General features: G+C 57.2%; 1 protein-coding gene across 8 annotated transcripts; it reads left to right on the forward strand.

Moving 5' to 3' along the window:
* Window positions 1-482: 482 nt before the first annotated feature.
* TBC1D24 (TBC1 domain family member 24) lies at window positions 483-21338 on the forward strand. 8 transcript variants are annotated; one of them, XM_064295402.1, is made up of 9 exons: window positions 499-544; window positions 6572-8569; window positions 12074-12193; window positions 15187-16290; window positions 17594-17752; window positions 18322-18385; window positions 19436-19531; window positions 19869-20100; window positions 20814-21338. In XM_064295402.1, the coding sequence occupies exons 4-9, from the start codon at window positions 15326-15328 to the stop codon at window positions 20978-20980; spliced, it is 1683 nt and encodes a 560-aa protein (XP_064151472.1). In that variant the 5' UTR covers window positions 499-544; window positions 6572-8569; window positions 12074-12193; window positions 15187-15325; the 3' UTR covers window positions 20981-21338. The 8 variants fall into 8 exon arrangements, with proteins under 8 accessions (XP_064151471.1, XP_064151473.1, XP_064151474.1 ...); XM_023557502.2 differs by lacking the exon at window positions 499-544 and having other exon boundaries at window positions 946-8569; XM_064295401.1 differs by lacking the exons at window positions 6572-8569; window positions 12074-12193 and having other exon boundaries at window positions 483-544.
* Window positions 21339-21452: the final 114 nt, after the last annotated feature.

Here is a 21452-nt window from a genome sequence, read left to right on the forward strand (position 1 = left end):
TCTCGTTCGGGTGCCTCAGCCTGCGTCTCTGACCCCTGCCTCAGGGCTCCTCCGACTCTCCTTCCCGCCCCTCTGCTCAGGTCCCGCCCCAGGACCCGTGAGCCCCCTCTCCTCCTGTTCGGGACCGGACGTCGCGGACGCGCGGTCACAGGTACATGCGTGACCGTCTGGACGGCGACTCCAGCGGGCAGCCGTCATCGCGTCCCGACTCTAGACGTCCAGCGCCTTGCCCTCAGCGGGGCCGCGCAGGCCCCCGCCCCACTTCACCAACGCTCTGGAGGACAGCGCGCTAGCCCTAGCCTCTCCGCGGGGGATGCAGTGCTCTGCCAGCGCTTGCTCCCCAGCGGCCTTCCCCAGGCGCCGGCGCGCATGCCCAGAGGCTGCTCCGGGGAGTCCTGAGGGTGCTCAGGGTGGGAGGCCTGCGGCGCGTGCTCAGAGGGCGGTGCCGGCGGCGCGAGCTCAGGGGGCGGGGCCAGAGGCGCGCTTGCGCAAAGGGCGGGCGGCGAGGTCGCTCGGCTAGCTGAGGAGGATTGCGGTGGCCGAGGTGGGTACGCGGCGCTTCAGGCGGAGGGTGTGGGCCGCCGGGCGGGCCAGGGTCGCCCGGCTGTCACCGCGGTAGAGCCGCTGGGGGGCGGGCGCAGGGAGGGCGCGTGGGGCCAGCTGCGGGGTCTCATTCGAGGCCGGACGCGCGAGGACCCTGGCCACGGCGCCCGTCAGGGGGCCCCGGAACCCTCGCGCCCTCGGCGTCCCCGGCCGGCACTGCCCGCCATCCCCGGGCCGGGGCCGCCATTCCCAGGAACCGGCCACCGGGAGGGCCGACGCTTCCCGCCCAGGGGGCATGGAGCGCTCCTTGTCGCTCTTTCCTGCGAGCGTTTTTGTCTCCGCCGGGCAGGAAACCACCCCCCCCCCCCGCCCCGGATTGGGTCACAATTTCAACAGATCCTGTCCTGCTTGCTGCTGGGAAGACCTGGACCGCCAGGCCCCCCACTTGCCCCAGGAAGACACACTGCCACGTAGGGATCCACCCAGCCTCTAAGCCCTGTCCGCAGGTGCCCCCTTGGCCGTGGCCTCCGTGCCAGGGGACATGGAAACGGGTGTGGCTTGGAAGACAGCTGGAGGTGGTGACATGCCCCTTGTCATGCTTGGGTCGGGTCAGGGGTGCTGGCAGCCTGGCCACACTGGTGTGGAAAGCCGACTTTGATGTGGGTCTTCTGGATTATTACTCGGGCTGGCAGCGAGGGCCGAAGGTTGTTTAAGAGCCATGTGTTGATTGTTATGTTAGCAGTGGACTGGGAGGCCCCGGAGGTTAGGAGCTGGTAACAGCTGTATCTGTGTTGCAGGGGTTGTCATCATTACTCAGCTGCTTATTCCTAGCCAGGAATTCGCCTCTCCAGGGCCCCTAGAAGCACAGAGGTGATTTTCTTTATCTCCCTGAATGTCTGCTCCAGATTTGGCAGGTGACATCCAGGGAAATTTGCAGAAAGGGCAGTCACACTAGTTAGCATATGTTCAGGGCACTGGCCCTGTCTTTCCTTTTTATCCCTGATGCACAGGTGGCACCTGTAAATGTTTGCTTAGTTGCCTTGAGGATTATGCAGGGTTTTTTAAATTTAAAGGGCCACAGCCAGAGAGAAGATAAGACAAGATCAAGAAGTCTCACAAAGATTTACCTTTGTCCTTGTGGGAACTTTGGTGGCGAAGCTGTTAACCTGGCTGCTAACCAAAAGCTCAGCAGTTCGAATTCACCAGTTGCTCCTTGGAAACCCTATGGGGGCAGTTCTACTCTGTCCTGTAATGTCGCTATGAGTCCAATCAACTCTACAGCAGCAGGTTTTTTTGTTGTTGTTGTTGTTTCTGAGGGTTGATCCTCATCTAGTCTTCTCAATGCTCCAATAAAGCCTCTGTGTGAAGTGCTTATCGGGTAGGGAGTGCTCTGCTTAGAAGTCTGTGTCTCCCTGTGAACAGGGCTGGAACCAAATCTCCTTCATCTTCAGCTCCCCTGTTGCCTCAGCCTGGGCTGGGTCCTCCGTAAGTGTTTGTTAAAATGAACGAAATTGCTGTTGTTGGAGCAATAGACATGAACTAACACAGTGGTTTTCGTTCAGGTTAAGGGTGACCTTTCTGGGATGCAGAAGCAATCTAGAAATCTAGGCACAGTTTTCATAACAGTAATAAAATTCACCCCCTGGATCCACAAGTTTACCTCCAGGTGGGCCTTGCCAGCTCTCGCTAACCACACCTGCCAGGGCTGTCCAGGAGGCCCCAGTCACCTTGGGCACACAGTTCTGCTCCTAATTCTCATTACCACCCAAGCCAACCTCAGAACACACATTTCAGAGTTTGCCCTTGGGTGGTTTCTGGTTTAAAGTACATAAGGACAGCGAAGCCATTTGTAAAAAAGCACTTATACAATACTTACCTTTGAATGTTTTACCTATGTGAGCATACCTTTTGTGTTACGACAACTCTGTAAGTGGCAGAAAGAGACCTTTCCAACTTGAAGCAGTAATTTCAGGGCAGTAATTTATCCTTCCAAATTGAGATAATATCAGACAAACAAAACCTCAGGCTTTTTACTAAGAAACTACTTGAATTCATTATTCAGTAGTTTTCTTTATTCCTTCAGCACACGTTTCTTGGGTTCATATTTCACCGGAGGACGAACTGCGCCGTATTTTGTGGATTTAAAGTTGAGTAACATTTGGTCTCTGCCCTTGAGGGGCTTGCAGTGTATAGAGGAGACAGGCAGGTAAATTCACCTGGTAGGTGCTCCCCAGGTGGCCACAGGCTTGCTCTGGGTGTGTGGAGGACTGACTTCCAGCTGGACTTTGGTGCAGGGTGTCTGAGAAGGGCTTAAGCTGAGTTTTGAAGGATGGTTAAGAGTGGCAAGAACAAATAAGGGAAAAGGGCCTTCGAACAAAGGAAAGGCACATGTGAAGGAAGAGGCCCAGTTACCACACACCGCTGCTGGAGAAGAGCAGTGCGGAGCTCTGTGTGGCTGGAGTGTGAGGCAGAAGAGTTTGACTCTTTTCCTGAGAGCAATGGGAAGCCACCAAAGGATTTAAGGCTTGTAAATGACCTTGTCAGGCTTGTGTTTTCTAACGATGACCAGGCAGTGGTGGCCGGGATGACCTGGGGAAGGGCTGCACTGGGCCTAGGGGACTGGTGGAGGGGCCCCTGCAGCACACCAGTGAGACAAAAGGCACAGCACTATGGAAGAGAAGGAGGAGACAGATAGGAGTTCCCAGGAGACTGATTGGTTGCCTGGGTGGGAAAGCCAGGGGGAAAGGAGGACTTCAGGAACGCCTTCAGGTGAGCGACTGGGTGGCAAGAGAGCGGGACTAGGGACAGGTGGCGATAAGACAGTCAAAGGTCAGTTAGATGTATACAGGTGTGGAGCCAAGGAGAAAGCACTGGGCTGGAGAGTGATTTGTTTAATTTCTGGGTGGCCTTGAAGTGGAAGTGAGTTGGATCTTCCCAGGAGAATGTATGGAGTGAGAAAAGAAGAGAAAAAGAAAACTGAGCCCCAGAGACTCCTTATATCTTAAAACACAGAAGGCCGATTAATAACCCATTGCTTTTCTTGGGGGGAAAGGATAGTGGGCTTTTGATTTTTATCACAGAGGCCTGGCTGCTTTGTTAGAGCAAAGGACAGGATGGATGTAAGATAGAAAGCTCTTGCCATGGAGTCTATTCTGATTCATGGTAACCCCATGTGTTACAGAGTAGAACTGAGCGCCACAGAATCTTCTTGGCTCCTGGGTGGCTTCGAACTGCCAGCCTTCCAGTTAGTAGTCAAATGCAAATTGTTTGTGCTACCCAGGGACTTACGTAAGATAACGGTGCAAAATCACCCTGTTCCAGGTTCCTTTCAGGGCCCTTCTGTCTCTAATGGGAGTCACTTACCTAAAGGATCGTATTTTCCTCCAGACTGAGGGTTGGTCCTCATGAAAACGAGCCTTCTCAGCCTGAGATCCTGGCCAGCAGAGTCCTTAGAGTCCATGCATAGAAGGCTTCAGAAATGAGTGTGGGATCCCCTCCCGCTCCTTCCAGGACCCTATTGGTGCCTGGGCATTAGCAGCAGAGAGAGTCTGGGAAGAGCCCAGTGAGAATGCAGAGGCTAAATGCAAGGGTGTCCCCGACCCCCTCCACCCCGCACCCCCCGCTGAGGGGCAGCTGGGGAGAGGGGAAGGTGAGAGCGCCAGGAAGGCTGAGGTTGTAAAGGAGCCACTATCTGCCTGCAGGTGACTGTGCCTGGCTGTTAACAGCTGTCTTTATCTCTGACAACTTGCTCACCCAGGGGCACGTGTGTGGGCTGTGGGGTCCTTCCCCAGCGTCTAGCTGCTCTTGGGCTACACCTGCCACATAGGCACAGAGTGGGTTCTTGCTCCTCTCCACTCTGGGGAGGTCTCCTGCACCCAGGAACACACAGGAAGACTTGGATTGTTTCCCCTGATCTGAAACTGTGTGTTGGCCTAATTGTTACACAGTTTTAAGTAGGCTCCTGCACACACTGAAAGTTGTTGTTTACCATGGTGATTATGTTACCTACGGAAGCCTTTCTACAGTTCCTCCCACCAGCATCCCCCTCACCTCCATCCCTGCTGCCTTTCCTTGCTTCACTTCCCCTCATGCTCTAACGCTCCTCCACAGTTTCTTTTCTGGGAAGGGTCATTCTGGCCTTTTTATCTCGGTAAACCCCTGGGCCTCTGAGGAACCCCCCCGTCCTGTCTCTGGCATCTGGTCCTATCTTCCTGGGTGTTTCCTCCTCCTTTCCTCAACGGCCCAGGGAATCCCAGGCCCCTGCATCAGGCTCTTTGGCATCTTGGTCCCCATGAGGCTGGACCATAAACCAAAAAAAACAAACTTGTTGCCATTGAGTCCATTCCGATTCGTGGTGACTGCATGTGTTACACAGCAGAACTGAGCTCCATAGGGTTTTCTTGGCGGTAATCTTAACGGAAGCAGTTTGCCAGGCCTTTCTTCCACAGAGCTGCTGGGTGGGTTTGAACTGCCAACCTTTTTGTTTGTTGTTGAACACAAACTACTTGCGCCACCCAGGAAGCCGCTGGACCGTAGCATTATTAGGACTGTCTTTTAAGCGCAGCCACAAAGTACACGCTCCCTGGCCTACCCTTCCCCAGGGCCCTGAATGCTGGGCCCTGGATGAGGTTGTTCTCCCGTGGCCTTGTCTGCGCTGTGCCTGCCATTTCATGGGGCTGAGGCCTCCTCACCCTTCAGGGCCCAGCTAAGGCATGACTTGGCTTAGGGAAGCCTCCCCTGGCCTGTCTTTCCTTCTGGGATGGGGGCCCAGACACCCATGTTTGCCTGTGTCATAGCACTTGCCACTTCGAATTGGCACAGCCACTCCATCTGTATTCCCCACAGCTGGAGCTAGTGGAGGGCTGAGGCTGGGCTTTTCATCCTTGTCTTCCAGCACTGGGTTCAGGCGTTCAAGAAGCGCTTCTTGGGTTAAAATGATTAAGCCTGCAAAACTCCATCCCAGGCCCAGACCTAAAAATAGAATACTCACTGAGAACCTACTGTGGGCCAGCCTTCCAAGGCACACCTGTAGCAGGCACCTCACTTGGAACTCACACTGATCAAATTTCTAGTGCTGTTGATAGTGGCCTCCTTGTCCTCTGGTTATTTTTCTGTGAGGCTGGCTGGCTTATCCTGTGGTCTGGGAATGTTTTTCATGACCAGCTGTTGGGAGGTCCCTTCCAGCCAGAAAATAAAGATCTGAAATTAGCAGAGCTCCATTCTATGTGCAGCCTTTTCTATGTGCAGCCTTTTCTATGGGCAGACCGGACCAGGCTCAGGGAAAGGTGTGGTGCCTGCCAAAAGGACCCAGGGATCCTTCCGAGGTGCCAGCCAAGGCCTGGACGCAAACTGCCCTGCTCTCGGTGCCGCTCAGTAGGCTGTAGGCTCTCCTGTCAACACTTGCATTTGAACTTCCAACCAGGGACAGGCCGGAGGGCCAGTCAGCTGGCCCAAGGTGCTGTGACTAACACCTCATTAGTGGCTACACCCCTGTTGTACTGGGCTTTGTCTGCCATTGTGTGCCACCAGCAAAGGCCACACTGTCAGGTCCCTGGGCAATTAGCTACCTGATCGTCCCTGTGGCACTCTAGTTACCTCGAATATTTGGGAAATGCCGACTATTTGGGAAATGGGAAATGCCAACGCTGGCTTCACAGCTGAGGCAGAAGCTCACCTAGCTTTCCTGTTCTGTGAAGCTGATGGCTGGGAGGGTCACATGCCTGGAACACGTTGCACAATGCTCCCTGTGGTCATTTGGCCTTTAGAATTAAATGTTCCTCTTGGGCCAGGAAATCCTGATGGTGTAGTGGTTAAGTGCTATGGCTGGTAACCAAAAGGCCAGCAGTTTGAATCCGCCAGGCGCTCCTTGGAAACTCTGTGGGGCAGTTCTCCTCTGTCCTATAGGGTTGCTATGAGTCGGAATCAACTCAACAGCAGTGAGTTTGATTTGGTTTTGGTTCTTGGGCCAGAGTGGTTTGCGAAGTTTCTGAGCCTCTGCCTGTTCCCTTCTTGTGCTCTTCCTTCGCAGGTAGGCCGGGGAGAGTGGGCACCCAGGTTCAGAAGTCTAATAGGAGAGATGGACCTGTTGGCAGCCTGGTGCAGCGGTGTGCCAAGAATTAAAGCAGATTGGGACAAGGAGCCGTGGAGTCAGGGAGCTCAGCATGCCCAGGAGGTCGAGGAGGCCTTGAGAGGTGGGGGAAGGGCATTTGAAGTGGATTGGACCAAGAGGAGAAAGGGATAAGGGACAGGTGTATCCTCCTTTGCGGCGACGACCTGTCCCCCTGAGTGTAGCAGGGGAACTATAGCAGATGCCTAGGGCCAGAGTTCCTGAGGCTATATTTGGAGGGCAGGTGGGCCCGATCCTGAAGGGTGGGGGACTTGGGAGAGCAGCGGCCCCATGAAGCCCCAAGCCAGGCCGATGTGGCTGCAGGTTAGCTGAGGTGTGCAACATCACAAGTCACCTGGAGACTCCTGGGCAGCTGTGGAGATAGGCAGCCAGAGTCCCCAAGAGGATTCCTCAGTGCAGACTGAGGAGAGGGAGGATGCTAAAACACCCTGCTAGTACAGGGGAAGAGCCAGGTGGAGGGCCAGGTGCTGAGAAGTGGCAGCCAGCCATGTAAGGGGAAACCCTGAGGGTGAGCTCTCAGGTAGCCCAGGAGAGGTGCAGAACAGAGTGAGAGCCCCATGTGTGAGCTTCACAGAGGCTGTGAGATAAGGAGAAAAGGCCCACGTGCATCTGTTAGATTTGGTGGGCAGGGTGGGAGACAGGGCTGCAGCCAGCTTCTGGCAGAAATTGACTGGAAGGAGTGACAGGGAGGAAGTAGAGCCAGGCTGGCCGCAAGTTCCCTGAGGGGCAGGGACCTGCAGAGAGGGAGCACTGAAGATACCCCAGGAGGTGCAGCCCAGGACCCAGTGGAGGCCTTGAGCGTAGGCCCATCCGGGGTGGGAGGAGATGAACACGAAGGTCAGAGAGATGAGGAATCCTTGCTGCTGGCCCCTTTCTGGGGAGAGTGGGAGAGGAGCTGGCAGGATGAGCTGGGGTGGGCACTGAAACTGGAAGCTGGCCCCACAGGCACAGGAGAGGCTGCTGGCTGGGGCATGATATCCCCTGGCAGTTAAGCACGATGCACGGCTCATGGCCAAGCTGCCTCTGGTGCGGTCTTGCCAGGGCCGAGACTGGAGGACAAGGAGGTACACCGCTGAAGGTTTGAGGTTTGGCAGGAATGGTCTCGGCTGGTAGAGGAGGGGTGATGGACGGCAGGCTCTGGTATGGCGGACAGGAGGTGGGAGCAGGAGCAGGAAGAGCCCTGGGGTGGGAGTGAGGACAGAGCGGAAGTTTGAATACACGTCAGGGTGCGGCATTTCACGAGGTGGCCAGCGGATACAGAGGTAGACACGTAAAGGCATCTCAAGTCAGGGACCCCAGAGCCAGGGTTGCAGCTGTGGCAGAGTAAGAGCTGGGCAGGGTCCTGGGGAGAGCTGGAAGAGAACAGGTGCCTTCAGGGAGCGAGTTCCATAGCAAGAAGAAAGGTAGGATGGGGCATGAACAGCCAGCAGTATGGAAAAGGAGGCCTGGAAGAGAACTGGGACCAAGGGGCACCTCAGCCAGGGAGACAGTGACCACTGGTCACCCAGGCCAGACATGAGTCATCCAGCAGCGGAGGTCCTCACTGAACAGTTGGACGTTGGAAAGTGCCTGCCTGGGGCCTCCTGTCCCCACTGAGAACTGCTGACCTCCCACTGAGACGCGTGGACTCCGGATACAGGCCCTCCACTCAGGCTCTTGGATCCCCCTCGCCCAGGTGTCTGCTGGCCCAGCATTTCCGAAAGCTGCCTCTGCATCCTTTCAGGCCCCACCTTCTGTCGGTTCCTCCTGTCACCAGAGAGATCCTTCCGTCATGAAAGCTTGATTGTGATTCTGTCTTCACCAGGCAGGAGGCCCTGGAAGCCCCTCAGTGGGACACGGGCCTCTGTGGGCACCTCCATGCTTGCCTCCCCACCCCACCTCCTCTGCAGACTCTTCCTGGTAAGGTACCTATGAGTGTCCCCTCATGTGGCATCCACACCTCAGCACAGCTGCCATCTCCTCCATGAAGGGTTCCCGGAACCCCCACTTGCGCACCTAGATGTGAGGTTTAGTGGTCCCCTGCGCTACTGCCCAGCCTTTCACCTGTTTTGAGCTCAGCATGTTTCCTTAGTGTGTTACCGTGTTTATGTGTCTGCTGGGCCTTGCTTGGGAGGCCAGGGACCCAGTGGGCACCCGGGGAAGGGTTCCAGGTGGTGGATGGGTTGGGTGGGTCACACTGGTGACTCTTGGAGCCCTGTGTGGAGGGGGAATGAGTGTCCTCCTGTCCTGGTCGCAGGCAGGGATTGCAGACAAAGTGGAACTGTTGATTGTGCCTCTGAGGCATCTTGAGATTCTTGTGCAGGGGATAGGTGTTTCCCTGGCCTCTCCCCTTGGGCCGAGGTGCCTTGAGGCAATCAGATTTGACCTGGATGAGCATCCTCCTGAGAGGCAGGAGGAGTGTGATCCCCCCATCTTTTGAATGCCTGCATATTCAGCTCCTGGCTGTAGTCTGGCTGCCTCTCCACCCTCCTCACCCCTCCTCCTCCCCCCTCCCTGCTCGTGCATCTCCTGAGCCTGAGGCCCTGCTCCCCTGCCTGCTGCCTAACCCTAAATGCCGGTGAGCTGCTGGCCTCACGGCCCATGGGTGCTATCCTGGTGCTGGAAGCAGCTCCTTACGGGCAGCTGATGCATCATATGGTGTCATAAGATAGCCATTGTGTCTGCCTCACCCCTGCCTGGGAGCTAGGCTGGATTGGTGTCTTAGTCATCGCACGTCTCATCCCAGCCGAAGGTGTGGGCCATGCTAAGTGGATACCCGATTCACGCTTCTGCTCTGTCTTTTCAACCTGTCTGCCACCCCATGTCACCAGGACCCATGTCACTGGGGCCATGGCTTCTCATACCTTTTTGTGCCTTCAGGCAAGTTGGGGTCTAGAATGGAGGGAGAATGTTCTGAATTCCATTTCATGGGAGCTGCCCTGGAAGAGCCAGCCTTTCTGTCACATGGAAATCCTTAGGGCCCAGCAAAGTGCTGTACTGCCTGCCCAGGCCCAGTCCCCAGAGCCCCAAGCTTCATCACCAGCTCCCGGGGAACCCAGGGTTGCTCAGAGTAAGACTTGAGACACAGGGACAGCTGATGCCCGGCCTGTCCCATGCCGTGATGGCTAAGATGTAGGCCAGGCAGGGTCTGGGAAGCCATGACCTGGGAGCTGCTCCTGAGGCCCTGGTGAGGGTGGGGTTGTGTGGGGTGGTCAGGGTCGCAGGCAGGGCAGCCTCTTGCTGGGGGAGGCCACAGGGGCCCTTTGGTGTTGTCGGGGGTGGGACTGGGGCCTCCATGATCCCTGGGTATCTCCTGGGGAGCGCAGTGCCCTGAGGTGGCCGGGACTAAAGAGAAGGCCAGAGCCAGGGTGGGGGTGCGGGCAAAGGTGGATACGTCTTGGGGCAGGCCTCAGTGACTAGGTCTTAAAACTACACGTTCAGATGGACGCCCTCCCTCGCTCACCTGAAACCACACCCTGGGCTTCTGTATTCACTCACTGCCCCCAGGATCTGCCAAGGGACTTGGTCCTCTTCCCTTGCCATCAGGCACCATGTTCTTGGCACAGCCTCCTCAGGTCTCTGCACGGCCCGTCTGGACTCTTGCCTGCCTTTCTCCCCTGGCCCTTATAGTCAGATCCGGCCCTCTTACATTCTGCTCAGCATCTCCTTCTTCCCTGCATTTATGCGGGACAGTCAGCTTTCCCCAGCACGCAGGGCCTCGCCCCCATTCTACTCCAGCCCCTCGAGACTGCCCGCTCAAGCTCCTCCCTGCTCTCTCTCATCTCCACACCCTTCCTCCTACCCGTGCCCCTGCCCTAGGCAGGTACTGATCTTTAAGGACCCAGGCACCGTCACCTCTAGGAAGAAGCTATGAGCTTTGCTCATGAGTCAGCACCCGCTGGCCCTCATAGCCCTCACCTCGGGCTGTTGTGACCACCAGTCTCCTTTGCAAGAGCATCTCTTCCTGCCCTGCCCAGTGCCTAGCCCGGGGCCACACAGGCAGCTCAGAGATAGTGTGTCCAGTGAAGGAGGTCTGGGCTGGGGAGCCAGCTCAGGAGCTGAGACTGGGCCAGGGCCGGCACCAGGAGGAGGCTGCAGGCCGGTGCTGGCAGTGGTTAAACTGTGATCCGAGGCTTGACGTGCTGTGCTGTACGTCGCATGGAGGAGTTTGCTTTCTCATCCATCTGGGGATTGAACGTGAAAACCACATTCTCCACTTGAGAGGTGGGAAGCATAGTGGTATCTCAGGACAGTGGTGTGACACTGAGGAGCCGAGCCCCAAACCTGCCAACGGGTGGGGTGCAGGGGCTGGCCAGCTGCTGGCCGCCTCACAGGGAAGCCATGAGCCACACCATGGCGGGCAGGGGGAGGGGTGGTGGGGTCCCCACAGATCAGGGCTAATTTTCACTGTGCTTGGGAACCCTCCAGTCCCTGTCCATCTGCATTTCCTCACCTGTCAAGTAGCGCAGACACCATGTCTTGGGGTTGTCGTTGGGATTAAACCAGAGAATGGGAAGCTCAGTAACCTGGTGCAACAGCTGTGAGTTTGGGTTCGGTGGCCCTGGGGATGGGGTGGGGGTTCTGATGAGCAGGTGCTGGCACTTCCTGTCCCAGTCCAGGTTAAGGCCTTGTCCTTCCTTATCATGTTTGTGTGGAAAAATGACGTGGGGGTCACTGGAAGAGTCTTCTGGGGTGGGAAAAGATGCAGCCTGGTAGGGGGTGTGAGGGAAGCATGTCATTAAAGGAGGCCATTTGGGGGCCATCACCAGAAGGTAAGTCCTGGTCCCTGGAGCCCTAGGGGCACTGTGCCACCCCAGTGTCTGCGGCTTCACCGCCTTGTGCATGCTCTCGGGCCTCCCCCTTAGAACTTGGGATCCTGGCACCCTCTGACAGGCCTGAGTGTCCCCCTCATGCCAGGCAGGGGACCCTTCGGAGCAGTGACAATGAGAAAACCACAGGACACCTGAGCTGCCTTGGCATGCCAGGCTGGCCGGGTGCTTTCTGTAAGCAGCCTCTGTTAATCCTCACACACAATGGGCCAGAGTCAGGCCTTAAACACGTTGGATCGCATCCCTGCCTGCTTCCTGCTGAGCTTAGAGTAAAACCCAGACTCCTCCCCATGCGCCGTCTAGCCCCAACTAACTGCCTCCACTGCTGCTCCCCTTGCTCGCTGTGTCTGCCACTGTGGACACCTGTGCTTCCACCAAGCCTGTACTTGCAGGTGCCCCAGCCCCTCATGTCACGTCAGCTGCAGTGTCGGCTCTGGGGGGGCTCTGCCCTGACTGCCCTCACCAAAGCAGCTGTCGCCCTCCAGATGCTCTGCGTGGCGCCCCCCCCCCATCTGAAATTGTCACCATCTCTGCAGTTCTTGTTAGTCTAACAGGATGCCAACGGGAATTATTTCCTGTTTTCCTGGAATTACAGGCTAGGCCCAAAGCTGGAGCCAAAAGACACAAAGTACTATCCCACCTTCCAAATTCAGGGAGCTGCCAGCAGCTGGGCCCGGCCACCTCCCCATGGGGCTGCAGCGTTGCTGGCCTTGAGGTGAGTGCACTGTTTGCGGTGAGAAATGATTCCCTCATGCCCCAAGGCCAAAGGAAAGTGGTTCTCCACAAGAGTTCACTCTTACAGCTAGAGGAGCCTCAGGAGGGCCCAGCCGGAGCCTCAGGAGGGTCCAGCCGGACCCTGGGGCTGCCCCAACAGAGGAGGGGACGTGGCGGGGAGAGAACGGCACCCAGCCCCATTCTCCCATTGCATACCCTCCTGTGTGCAGTTAGGCACATACAGGTGCACATACACACCTGCAGTTGTGCCGTCTCTGCCAGGGCAGGCTGGGCCCTTGCCTTTCTCACACACTGGCCGTAGTGCAGCCCTGGTTCTAGGAAGGGCTTGTCACGCAGGCATTGCATTGAGCGTATGCCTGTGAGCGGATGTCAGTCATTAGCTCCACATTACAGAGGAGGAAACTGTAGTTTGGGGAAGATGGCTGGGCCTGTCCAAGGGCCAAGCAAACAACTGTTAAGCTTGGCTGACTCCCAAATGGGACTGCATCTACCTGCACCGCCCCTGGATCATTCCATCTCCGGGTATGGGAGAGAACTCACCGCCTGCCTGGGCACAGTGCCTTTGCCAGGAGCTGGAGAGCCTTGTTTGCTGTGTGGGAGCAGAGCTGGGAGAGCCATGTTGTATAGCAGCAGCAAGGCTGCAGATGGGCTCACAGGGAAGAGAGTCGCCTGAGCTATAAACACCTACCTCCAAGGCATCAGTGTTCACGCCTGTGAGTGTTCAAACTGGATTGTGTGTTTTCTATTTCCTGCCCCCTTATTCCCGCTCCCAATTTTGTTGTATTTGACTTTTCTGTGATTATTCATTCATGTATCATTTGTATAGTAATCTTAAAAAAAAAAAAAAATCCGAGACAACCACCCTGGACCTGATTTTAGAGCTGCCATAAGGAGATTGTTACAAATCTGCTTTGCTGCCCCAGAAATGGTGTGCTTTCTGTTTGGGTGGGGCTTTGGGGAGGAGGCCAGAAGTGGCTGGCCTAAAGGGCTCCTTCAGGGTCTCCTGCACCTGTTCTTGCCTTGGGCGTCCATGTGAATCTGGCACATCCTTGGGCGACTTCCTGCTGCAAACAAAAATCCCAGATCTACTTCCTCTGAAGGTTCTTTAAGCAGAAACTTTGCAAGGTGCCATGATTGCTTTTGGAGTTTCCAGTTTAATATCCAACCCTACTCTGGGGCGAGTTGAGTGAGAGTTGGCACAGTTCTGCCCAGCTGCTGCTCTGGTCATAAACATGTTTGTTGCCCTGAAAAGGCGCTGGATATTTTTACCCATGCAGGATGGCCTGGCCCAATTTTGCACAGGGAAGATTGGCTGGCCTGGGATGGCTGTGAGGATGCCGACTGGGCCTGTTGGTCTGGACTTAAAACCAGGGGAGGAAGGAAACCCACACTGCCTCCCCTCCCAGAACAAAGCAAACCAGTCAGCTGCCACTAGGGTTCCCTGTCTCCTGAGAGGCTGGTTACTGCCCTGGCAGCAGGCCTGGCCCTGCCCTGGGCATGGCTTTTCCAGCTGGACATATTAAGTTGATGTAGTCAGAAGGCCTTGTTTTAGTCCACATTTGCCATGGGAACCCCTGTGGGAATAGCAGCAAGGTACATTCTCCAGACGTCATCTCACACGTACATTTCACACTATAGTTCTTTACTTTCCACTCGATGTTTTAGTGTTTGCTTTTTGTTTCTAGATGCATGAGAAACTAAAATGATCTGACCATTAACCCAAACTCAGTGAAGCAGACTTCATGTGACATCAGTAGGCACTTGTACCATCCTAGGTGGAAAGGTCAGTCTCAGTGCACTTCTGTGCTGAGGAGCAGACATTAAGCTGCTGCCCTTAAATGGTCGACTTCTGTTGAGCTGTCTGACCACATGCAGCAGACTGTTGTCCAGAGTGTCTCCAGTAGCACATCTCACCCATTTCTTTTCTGTTGGCCTGCATCTCAGTAGTTGCCCATGATGGAGAGGGGACCCTAAGTCCCCCAATACCCAGAAAGGTTAATTTTGGCAGCCTTGGCTTCCTTCCATTTACCTCAGAGTCCTCCCTTTCTTTCCACACCTACCGTGCCCCTAGTGGTTTTTCTCTGCAGTTAGCTGCCTGGAAAAGTTACTCAGTACTTCCTGAACTTTCAGATTCTTGAGCTTTTGAAGAGTACCAAACCCCAGAAAAGACCAAACCCACTGCCGTCAAGTCGATTCTGACTCATAGCGACCCTATAGGACGGTATAACTGCCCCATAGAGTTCCCAAGGAGCACCTGGTGGATTTGAACTGCCAGTCTCTTGGTTAGCAGCTGTAGCACTTAACCACTATGCCACCAGGGTACACGCCAGTTATTTTGAGGAATTTCTTGCACTTTGCCCTAGTGTTTCCTCACGGTTGTTAGTTGCCGTCGAGTTGATGGCGATCTTAGTCATGGCGATTCCATGTGTGCAGAGTAGAACTTCTCGATAGGGTTTTCAAGGCTGTGACCTTTCAGAAGCAGATTGCCAGACCTGTCTTACAGGGAGCCCCTGGATGGATTTGAATCACCAACCTATCGGCTAGTAGTCAAGTGCTTAACTGTTTGACCACCCAGGGTCTTCTTTCCTCAGTGTTGCCCAGTTCCTCCTAATAATGTTTAAGTATGACCCACCCGACTGTCAATTTGACATACTGCAGTGGTTTGCACGTTGCTATGATGCTGGAAGGCTGTGCCATGAGTATTTCGAATACCAGTAGGGCTACCCATGGGGGACAAGTTTTAGTGGAACTTCCAGACTAAGAGGAAACGCCTGGGAATCTGCTTTAGAAAATTAGCCAATGAAAGCCCTGTGGGTAACAACAGAATATCATCTGACACAGTGCTAGAAGATGAGCTCCCTAGGTTGGAAGGCACTCGGACAATTCCAGAGTGAAATAAACCTCACAGTTGAGAAAAACGTGTGACCCTCCAGGCACATGTATTAAAAAATGTCTTTTCTTTAATCCTACAAGGCATGGGATGGCAAACAAGGCAGCAGAGAGTCCTCTAAGAGGTGGCTGCAGGATTTAGCTGCTCTCTGGTCCCCTTCGGGGGAGGGCAGACACCCCCAGCAGGCAGCACAGGGTTCTCCTTGTGGACGCACCCTGAACTATGGACTCCCTGGGGTACAACTGCTTCGTGGACCAGGACAAGATGGACGCAGCCATCCAGGACCTTGGCCCGAAGGAGCTGAGCTGCACAGAGCTGCAAGAGCTGAAGCAGCTGGCACGGCAGGGCTACTGGGCACGTAGCCACACTCTGCGGAGCAAGGTGTACAAGCACCTGATCGGAGACATCCCCTGCCGCACGGTCACACCTGACGCCAGCGTCTACAGCGACATCGTGGGCAAGATAGTGGGCAAGCACAGCAGCAGCAGCCTGCCCCTGCCTGAGTTTGTAGACAACACGCAGGTGCCTAGCTACTGCTTGAACGCACGAGGTGAGGGGGCCGTGCGCAAGATCCTGCTGTGCATTGCCAACCAGTTCCCGGACATCTCCTTCTGCCCTGCGCTGCCAGCCGTGGTGGCTCTGCTGCTGCACTATAGCATCGACGAGGCTGAGTGCTTCGAGAAGGCCTGCCGCATCCTGGCCTGCAACGACCCCGGCAAGAAGCTCATCGACCAGAGCTTCCTAGCCTTTGAGTCGTCCTGCATGACCTTCGGGGACTTGGTGAACAAGTACTGCCAGGCAGCCCACAAGTTGATGGTGGCTGTGTCAGAGGATGTGCTGCAGGTCTACTCCGACTGGCAGCGCTGGCTCTTTGGAGAGCTGCCCCTCAGCTACTTCGCCCGTGTCTTCGATGTCTTCCTGATCGAGGGCTACAAGGTGCTGTACCGCGTGGCCCTGGCCATTCTCAAGTTCTTCCACAAGGTGAGGGCTGGGCAGCCCCCCGAGTCAGACAACGTGAGGCAGGACATCCGCATGTTCGTCAAGGATATCGCGAAGACAGTGTCTCCCGAGAAGCTGCTCGAGAAGGCGTTTGCTATCCGGCTCTTCTCTCGGAAGGAGATCCAGCTCCTGCAGATGGCCAACGAGAAGGCACTCAAGCAGAAGGGCATCACTGTCAAGCAGAAGAGGTAGGCAGCTGGGCACAAGGAGCTGGGCGGTTAGGTGTGCAGCCAGGTGCAAGGGACCTGGTGCTAGGGGCTGGATGTGCAGCTGGGTGTGAGGAGCCAGGCACAAGGGGTTAGGTGTACAGCTAAGTGTGAAGGGCCTACTGTGAGAGGCTGGGCATGTGGCTGGGTACAAGGGGCCAGGCATGAGGGACCAGGGGTGTGACTGAGGGCGAGGGGTCAGGGATATGTGGCCAGATATAAGAGGTCAAGGGTATGTCCGGGCACTAAGGGTTAAGGGTCAGAGATGGGGTCAGGGGTGCAGCCAGGTGTTAGGGGCCTGGAGCGAGGGGCAGGGCCTGTGGCGGAGTGTGGTACATCCTGGAAGTTGGGGACAAAAGCTTGTCCTGCCAACCTCTTGGTTTGTCCACCCATTTATCCATTCACCCACCCATGCGTGGAGAGAAAAACATGGGGAAGAGAGCAAGGGCCTTTCCGGGTATGGCTGCCAGCTGCTAAGGCAGCTTTGGAACAAGAGGCATGGGTGGACACCTCAGGTCAGGTCTCGTCCCCTGGGTCCCTGGCCAAGGCAGCTGTGGAGCAAAGGCATGGGTAGATGCCTCAGATCGGGTCCACCCCTCCACTGCAAACTCCACGCTGGTCTGTGCAGTGTTGGCGGGACGTGGCCTGTTCTTGGGAACAGGCCTAGGCAGTGTCCCCAGGTCCCGAGACTGTCTTGGCAGCTGTCTCTGTACTCGTGTGTGAGTGTGTGCACGCGTCGTATTGTCTCAGGGGCCACAGGAAGGAGCTGGCACCCACGCTAACTTCTGTGTGTGTTTTATTTCCCTGTCTTCTCCGTGTCATTGCTTCCTCCTGTTTTTCAGTGTCTCACTTTCTAAAAGGTAGGTCTGAAAGCACACCTCGAGCTGGCACCTGTCTCTGCCTGGCTGTCTGGGGCCCCACTGCATGCTCTGGCTCTCAGGGCCTGGCTGCTCCATGGTGCTCTCTGTCAGTGCTTGGCTGACTCTAAAGCCTTGTCTCACCAGAGCTGACTGACTCTGTCCCAGTTTCTTAGAGAAGAGGACTTTTGTCCCACCCAGGCTGGGTACCGTCCTTTTTCTGTGACTGGAGTGGGAGACAGGACCCTGGGTGGGGGGGAGCACTGCCCCATCTCTTCTTGATGCCACCTGAGAACCAGGCGTCAAACCTGGATGTGCTGGGAAGGCCCCTGCAGGTTCAGCTCAGGGAGAGAGCTGGCAGGGGACACGGGGGCGCAGGGTGCGGGTGGGCGGATGAGCGTGTGGTCTGAGCCCTGCCGCTCTTCCAGGCAGTTTGTACACCTGGCTGTGCACGTGGAGAACTTTCACTCAGAGATTGTCAGCGTGAAGGAGATGCGGGACATCTGGTCATGGGTGCCTGAGCGCTTTGCCCTCTGCCAGCCCCTGCTGCTCTTCTCCTCGCTGCAACACGGCTACAGCCTGACCAGGTGAGGCTTGTGAGCCATGGGTCCCCTGTCCACCCGTGGGTGTCCCAGGTGACCCAGGAGAGCTGGCACAGGCAGAGCTGGCTCAGCCCTCACTGCAGGTCTGGTGTAGCCCAGCTGCAATCCCCCAGCCCCTCCTCTGGGCTCTCAGAGCCTGTGGGTTGAGGCGCCCCTGTGGTTCTGGCTCCTCTTCAGCACCAGCTGCAGCTCTGCTTGTGGGGCCTGTCAGAGGGCACAGGTGCCATCACGGGGGCAGCCTCTCTTCTGAGCCTGTGGGAACATGTGGGTGCCGTCGTGGGAGCGGCCTCTCCTCTGAGCCTGCAGGACCACAGCCTGGGCACTGAGGACTTGGGGCTCTGCAGAGGGCCCCCAGGGACACACTCGGGTCTGCAGCTGCCTACTCAGTTCCAAGGAGGGCAGGAAGCTCAGTCCCCAGGCCCCTTCGCCCGACAGCCCTAGGTCTTCAGGCACCGGTGACTCCAGTCCGCAGAGGCTGGTTGGGGTGGCCTGGGAGGAAGTGCCAGGTGGGCACTGCCATCAGGGGCCCTGGCACGTGTGATCTCTGCCCTCAGGTTTTATTTCCAGTGTGAAGGCCATGAGCCCACTCTCCTGCTTATCAAGACCACACAGAAGGAGGTGAGGAGAGACAGGAGGAGGTGAGGAGGGACAGGAGGAGGTGAGGAGGGGCAGGAGGAGGTGAGGAGGGGCAGAAGGAGGTAAGGAGCAGTGTGGGGGCCGGGGTCCAGGCTTGGCTAACACCCTGCTCTTCAGATCTAGCCAGCTCTTGAATGTCTGCTGCTCCTGGGTCAGCTCAGGGGGCTTCCTGGGCTCAGGGGCACAGGGCAGGGCCAGCCCTCCACAAAGAGGTGGGTCCCCACTGCCCCCTGCTGACCTCTGTGTACCCAGGGGCTTCCTGTCTCCTGGGGCCCAGGCCCTTCGGACACAGCCTGCTCCCACTCAGCCACTCAGTGGGCTGGGCTGGTGAGCCACACCCCCACACCACTGACACTGTGATCTGCTGGGCCCTGTCTATGCGGTGGCCATCACCAGATCAAAGGTCATGCCCAGGCATCCACATGCCATAGAGCATCCTGGTTCAATTACGGGGTTCCACTCCACCCTGGTGCAGAGTCCTGCACCTGCACCTACCCCCACCCCAAGCGGGGCATCTGACAGGTGCTCCGATCTCCAGGTGCTCCGGGCACACAATGCCACGCTACAGAGCTCCGACTTGCCAATGGGGAAATCAAATGCTCTGCAGGCGGCTGGGGCCTGGGGGATGTTCTTGAGCAGGAGCACCTCCTGGGAGCTTCTGCCTGATGATGCTTCCTGGCTGGGGCTTCCCTGGGGCTGGTGCCCAAGATCAGAGTTTGGGCAGCCAGCAAGTGAGGCCACCGGTCTTGTTCCCACATTCGAGGTACAGGAAGGGAAATGAAAGTGTCCAAACCAAGCCTGACCTGGGGGTCAAGACAGCCTTCCCTCCCCCTGACTGCTACCCCCTCCCAGGCCCCAGTGGGAGACGGGCCCGGTGGCTCTTTGGGGGAAGGTGACCATGTCATCACCTCAAACTCTAAATCTCCCCCCACCGTCATCCACCAGCCCCTTGCCCTTGAGCTAGTAGCAGGTCTTCAGGAAGGGTGACACCTGCAGGCAGGCGGGGGCCCTCACCTGGGCCTCTCTCCCCAGGTCTGTGGAGCGTACCTGTCAACAGACTGGAATGAGAGGAATAAGTTTGGGGGCAAGCTGGGCTTCTTTGGGACAGGAGAGTGCTTCGTGTTTCGGGTGAGTGGGGCTCTGCCTGGCTGGGCTTAGCAGGGCCACAGGTGAAGCCAGCAGCCACCCCAGGCCCCACAGGCCCCTGACGTGTGGCCAAGGCTCCAACCGGGAGTTTCTCCCTGAGGGGACCATAGTCACGCCCATGCCACCATGTGACTGGTCTGTGTCCATCATAGTGGTCACCTCACAGAATGACTTTCCACTTCTGGTTTTGGTTGTCAGACCGCCAGCCCCAGGGGCGCAGGTGGGGGTTTCTGCCCATGTGGCCAGACACAGCTCTGGGTGGAAGTCTGTGAGCTGGGGTTGCGGCACTCAACCTCTTAGCCTGCTCCTCTGCCCACAGCTGCAGCCTGAGGTCCAGCGCTACGAGTGGGTGGTCATTAAGCACCCGGAGCTGACCAAGGTGTCATCCCTGATGCCCTCAGAGACCACTACCAACCCCGCCCAGCCTGGCCACTCCACCTCCACAGACCCTGCCGACCGCCTCTCACCGTTCTTAGCTGCACGCCACTTCAACCTGCCCTCCAAGATGGAGTCCATGTTCATGGCTGGGGGCAGCGATTGCCTTATCATAGGTGGGCCCACACTACCCAGGCCTGGGTCTCCTGAGCTCCTGGCAGAGCGGGGAGCACTGTGCCTCCCCTGGGGGCAGGCAGGGCCCCAGGATGGCAAAGGAGGAAACCCCAGGTTGTCAGGGTGGAGCAGCCATGAGGGATGGGAGTGGGACGGGAGGGTGGTTGGGCAGGGACCCTCTCACAGCACAAGTCAGCCTGGGCCATGAGAAAGGCTACTCAGAGAAGCTGGGGAGGGGCCACTGAGAGACTTGCCAGGTCCAGGCGGGGATTCCCAGGAGGAGACAGAAGATGGCCCGGGAGACATTGCTGAGGGGGGGACACCTGGGGGACAGTACTGAGGGGGAGAACACCCTGGGGGATGGTGCTAAGGGGGGGAATACCCTGGGGGACAGTGGTGAGGGGGAGAACAGCCCAGGGGACAGTGCTGAGGGGGGGAACACCCTGGGGAACAGTGCTGAGGGGGAGACAGCCCAGGGGACAGTGCTGAGGGGGTAGATGGTCTGGGGCACAGTGCTGAGGGGGAGATGGCCCAGGGGACAGCGCTGAGTGGGGGAACACCCTGGGGGATAGTGCTAAGGGGGGGAATACCCTGGGGGACAGTGGTGAGGGGGAGAACAGCCCAGGGGACAGTGCTGAGGGGGGGAACACCCTGGGGGACAGGCCCCTGGCTGTTGGGATCAGGAGCTGCCACTGACCTGATGAATCACCCGCAGGTGGTGGGGGTGGCCAGGCGCTCTTCATCGACGGGGACCTGAACCGGGGTCGGACGGGGCACTGTGACACTTTCAACAACCAGGCTCTTTGCTCCGAGAACTTTCTCATCGCTGCCATTGAGGCATGGGGCTTCCAAGACCCTGACATCCAGAACCCGGGCCAGTGACAGCCCGTGCTGACAGTGACCAAGCCACCGCTCCGGGTGGGGGTTAGGGGAGAGCGAGCCAGTGGAGACATCCATGTGCCTGGTTAGGGTCATGGGCAGCATTTCCATCCGGGCCCTCACCTGGCTCATCCCTGGCTCCCTGAGCCCACCCACTACTGTCGGGGCTCATAGGGGTGGCTGACCTGCCCCCCCATGTTACCAGTCCTGGGCCTAGGCTTTAGGAAGGCCCCTGGGGGTCTCTGCTACTCCTGGGCACTTGGCACCTCCATGCACACAGGGCCCTGGCTCCTTCTGTGGACGTGTCAAAGCTGAGGCCTCAGGGACTGGGCTGTAGCTGCTTGAGCCCTGGGGGCGGGGGGGGGGGCGGGGGGAGCGGAAGGGGTGGCGACAGAGGATGCTGCTGTGAAATATGGGTCCTTGGAGCCCCCTGCTGGTGCTCCTTAGCACCATGCCCAGCAGAGGCAGGGCAGCT

Source organism: Loxodonta africana, chromosome 12 (genome assembly GCF_030014295.1).
Source record: "Loxodonta africana isolate mLoxAfr1 chromosome 12, mLoxAfr1.hap2, whole genome shotgun sequence".
Lineage (NCBI taxonomy): Eukaryota > Metazoa > Chordata > Mammalia > Proboscidea > Elephantidae > Loxodonta > Loxodonta africana.

Coding starts and splice junctions, on each gene's coding strand:
- TBC1D24 (XM_064295401.1), top strand. CDS start 15,326: ATGGACTCCCTGGGGTACAACTGCTTCGTGGACCAGGACAAGATGGAC. Junction 16,291..17,593: donor ATCACTGTCAAGCAGAAGAG/GTAGGCAGCTGG, acceptor CCGCTCTTCCAG/GCAGTTTGTACACCTGGCTG. Junction 20,101..20,813: donor CAGCGATTGCCTTATCATAG/GTGGGCCCACAC, acceptor AATCACCCGCAG/GTGGTGGGGGTGGCCAGGCG.